Here is a 4,280-nt window from a genome sequence, read left to right as displayed (position 1 = left end):
GGAATAGGCTCAACGTGTATATGCACATGACATATGAGTATAGAAAACGGTAAATCATACATCATGCCATATAATAATGCCAAATAAATGCAACATATAAACATGCATACTCGCTGGCAATCTCAGTCAATGTGTACGTACCTCTAGGCTAGTTCAAGTATAATAGATCCTAGGTTCCAAGCCTATATTCAAAAATTCATCGTATCACTACATAAATTCTATAAGTCTTAACTAAGCTAATAAGTACTCCTAAAACTTAAATAGATTCCCGGACCATACCTTCGTCCGTAGTTAGCCCTTTGGAGTCGCTAGTCCCGGATGACTATAACCACACCTTGGTTATTCCAGAACCTCTATTATAATCGATAAGGCCCTCAAGTGTATATCTCACACTATATAACTGAAGAAGGAAACGCGGGAATTCGTATTTCAAAACTGAAGCAAATGAGCCCTATTTATAGCCAAAATCTCGGCAACGATCGGAACCACCGATCTCGGGATCGGAGCTTCCGATTCCAGCTCATTCTGTGCATGTCCGACACATCGGGATCGGAACCACCGTTCCGGGATCGGAACTTCCGATCGAACCCCCGATCAACACTTGTCAAAACTCACGGCTGAGTCATCGAGCAGTGCTGGCTGGCTGAGATCGGAACCTCCGTTCCTGATCGGAACGTCCGATCCCCGTGCATCCGATCTGCTTCCGAAGTGGTCAGGATCGGAGCTTCCGAACTGGGATCGGAGCTTCCGATCTGGTCCAAAGTCAAAAGCCCAAATTCCTCTTCCGAAGTTCAATAACACTCCGAAATAGATTAATTACCAACCCTAAATCATGTTTAACATATTATTATCTTAAAATGGGTTCCGGGTTACTACACTGCCACTGCCACTGCCTCGTCGCCGGAGTCGCCAAGAACCCGAGCAAGGTAAATCCCAAAAGTCTGCGAATAAGCTTGTCGCCGGAGTCGCAGAAAAAATCAACGATGATGGAAAAGCAGAAAGTTGGAATCGAAAGAGAGCATAAGGGAAAGGGAGATATCGCGACTAAGGGTTAGGGATTTTGGGCTCTTTTTTCAGACGGGAAAGGGGTAAAATAATGAATTATTATAAATTTTATTTTAAATTTAAAAATAATATTTATCTACAACGCTTTTTTAAAAAAAGTATTGTTATACGTTAAAAAAAACGCTCATAGACAACGCTTTTAAAAAGCGTTGACTTTGATCTAAAAAAACGCATAGAAACAACGCTTTTTAAAAAAAGCGTTGTCTTTTTATGAATATAAAATATATATAGACAACGCTTTTCACTAAAAGCGTTGTAACATAAAAAAAGACAACGTTTTTTTAAAAAAAACGTTGTCTTTTAGGTGTTGTGATTGAGCATTTTTGTTGTAGTGTTTGTGATTTTGTGTATCAAACTCACAAGTTCAAAACTTGTAGCCACTTGCAAATCGACTCACGTAGATTGTGCAAAAACAAGGAATTGACTTATGAATATTGAAATTAAATTGACAGCCAAAGACTCACAAGACACAAGAAATTTCCCACAAGTTATTTTGCTTCTTTTTTTTTCCGACAATTTCGGTCTTCACTCTTTTTTTTTGACCAATTTAGAATCTCTTTTTTTTTTCTTTTTTTCTTTTTGATTTTTTTGAATAACTTGTAGCACAAGACACGAAACTTGGGCGACAAGATTGACAGAAACGACCCAAAAATTTGACGAGAAGTATACTTTGACGAAGAACGAAGAACGAAGATAAGAATCAAAGATATTGAAAATTTTTCTCAAAACCTTTGTTTTTGACACCAACAGATAAGAAGAACGAAGAACGAGATACGAAGAACAAATAGAAAGATACGACTTACTTAGATCAAAGGAACCGTGCTCTGATACCAAATGATAAGAATCTTTAATGGCATGAAAAGCAAACACGATTATAGAAAAAATGTGCCCTCAATTCAATAACAAAAAGAATCAAAATTGTTGTCCCAATCTTTTGACACAAGTAAGTTTGTATATGCACCTCTAGTTTACTTGAAACTAGCAATAAATAATCGCGGAATAAACAATTAATCACAAAAAAACCTTCAAATAACTTTTCTTTGACAATCCACGAAGATAATCAATCGACAAACGCCACAAAGTTGTTAAACTTTGATAAGTTTGATTTGAAACAAAGCAAAGCTTTGGCAAAATTCTAGAGAGAATTTTTGAATTGATATTAATAAAAACTGAATAATTCTCATTAATTCAATAATGAATTTAAAGTTTAAAATATATAAAAGAAAACAAACTAAAAATCCTAGTAGAATTAGACTATTAGTTTCCTAGTTGAAAAAGGTAAAAGATAATACCAAAATATAAAAAAGATAGTTTTCTAATGGGCTTCAAACACTAAAAAATTAAAAAAAATATCACAAAATAATAAAATATTAAAAATAATAATAAAATCCAAAACACACACAACACGCCACGTTGTGTGAAAATTCATGCATGAAGCGCAGAAGCGCAAAAAGATGCGCAGAAGCGCTCAAATGCGAACCACGACATGCATTTAAAGTCATTACATATATTACTAAAACTGAGACACAATTAATCATGCAAACACAGATGACACATGCACATATATGCATATTGCTGGCTAGAAATGCATTATATATATATATAGATATATAACACATTCAAATGCATTACATATTAGTTTCGATCAGTATTTATTTTTCCCTTGTTCTTGTAAGTTTTGACGGCATCAGCAGTGAACTTCGCGGCGGTTTCTCCGTACTCCACAAGTTTCTTCACCACCTTCGTGGAGACTTTCTCCCCTTTTTTAGGTATAACGCTTCCCTGCTTGGAAAATGATCCATAATTGCTGCTCTGTCCATTGTTAGGATTCATTTTGACGAGTAGCTCTCGATTCGATCCCGCAAAATTTTGCTTTCTTTCTTTTGGTTTTGCAGTAGCTTGTGTTTATTTTGAGGCACTGTCTCTGAATATGCAAGGGTTCATGTGAAGGTATTTATAGATCGCAGGCCTTGGTTTGGTATAATTTGAAGACTCATGGCAAATGAAACCCTAGTTTTTTTTAATAAAAAAATATATTATATTTGTAATCGTAAATTTCTATGAAATTTCTTGGAAACAGAGCTCATTTGCTCATATTTTATGAATATTGTAGACGTCCTAAGATACATTAATTTATGAAATTTTAAAACTAGTTCGCATTTTTCTTGTGTTTCTTCGTGTGAAATCCAATATGAGAATGTAAATGCTGACATGCATTTGGCGTATGTTTGTGTAATAGATGCATGAAGACTGGAGACTATTAATTAATAATGCATGGAGCTGCAAATTAAACATGCACTAGTAAGATTGGGCTCAAGTCTTTAATTTGTTGCAAGAAACTCGACCACGACATGGAGGAAAGTGAAGCTGTAGAACCGTACGTAGGCATGGAATTCGAATCTGAAGAAGATGCAAAAAGATTTTATAATGATTATGCACAGAGAGTGGGATTTGTTGTTCGCGTCATGCAACACCGTCGTTCAGAGATAGATGGTAGAACTCTTGCTAGGCGTCTTGGATGTAACAAACAGGGCTTTTCTCCTAATGTGAAAGGCAAGATAGGGCCAGGACGAAAGCCTCGGCCTAATGCACGTGAAGGTTGCAAAGCAACAATACTTTTTAAGATGGAGAAATCTGGAAAGTGGGTTGTTATTAGATTTGTGAAGGAGCATAACCATCAAGGAGCATAACCATCCTCTGGTCGTGACTGCTCATGAGTACACAATGGTGGTATGCTTTCAACTTTGATGATTTTCGGTTTTTTGGTGATTACATTCCTTTCTTTCCTCTTCTTCCTTTTTTATTTTTGAGAAATACATTCCTTTCTTTATTTTCACTGAATTTGAGAAGATTTATGGCAGAAGTTTGTAGAGTTGACGATTTTTTTATGTGTTCAGTGACATGTCAAAGTTAGGCAAAGATTTGAAGCTTGAACGAAAGCAGGAAAAAATGAGTTTAGCTGCTGTTTATAAGTGCACTCAAAAATACCCAAGAATAGAGAAATTTTAAGAGAGCAGAGAATAAAATTTGAGTTAAACCGGAGAGATGAAAGTACATCATCTAGTGTGTGTGAGTGAAACAATGAGAAAGCTTGTGCAGTCTAAAAGATAATATTAAGAATAATTGTAAACGACATTTGGCACACTTCAAGGTACGAAACTTTTGACCACTTCAATCATAAATAATGCCTTACCATTTAAGCGCAGAAGGCAGAG

At 35.7% G+C, this 4,280-nt stretch overlaps 1 protein-coding gene across 1 annotated transcript; it reads left to right on the top strand.

Moving 5' to 3' along the window:
• Positions 1-3,416: 3,416 nt before the first annotated feature.
• On the top strand, positions 3,417-3,755 carry LOC140877675 (protein FAR1-RELATED SEQUENCE 5-like). Its single transcript, XM_073281230.1, has one exon. It carries the CDS (start codon positions 3,417-3,419, stop codon positions 3,753-3,755), a length of 339 nt encoding a protein of 112 aa, XP_073137331.1.
• Positions 3,756-4,280: the final 525 nt, after the last annotated feature.

This window comes from Henckelia pumila, chromosome 2, assembly GCF_033568475.1.
Source record: "Henckelia pumila isolate YLH828 chromosome 2, ASM3356847v2, whole genome shotgun sequence".
Lineage (NCBI taxonomy): Eukaryota > Viridiplantae > Streptophyta > Magnoliopsida > Lamiales > Gesneriaceae > Henckelia > Henckelia pumila.
This window is presented reverse-complemented; position numbering and strand designations above follow the sequence as displayed.

What these genes read in the sequence shown, in the direction of transcription:
- LOC140877675 (XM_073281230.1), top strand. Translation starts at nt 3,417, where the DNA reads ATGGAGGAAAGTGAAGCTGTAGAACCGTACGTAGGCATGGAATTCGAA.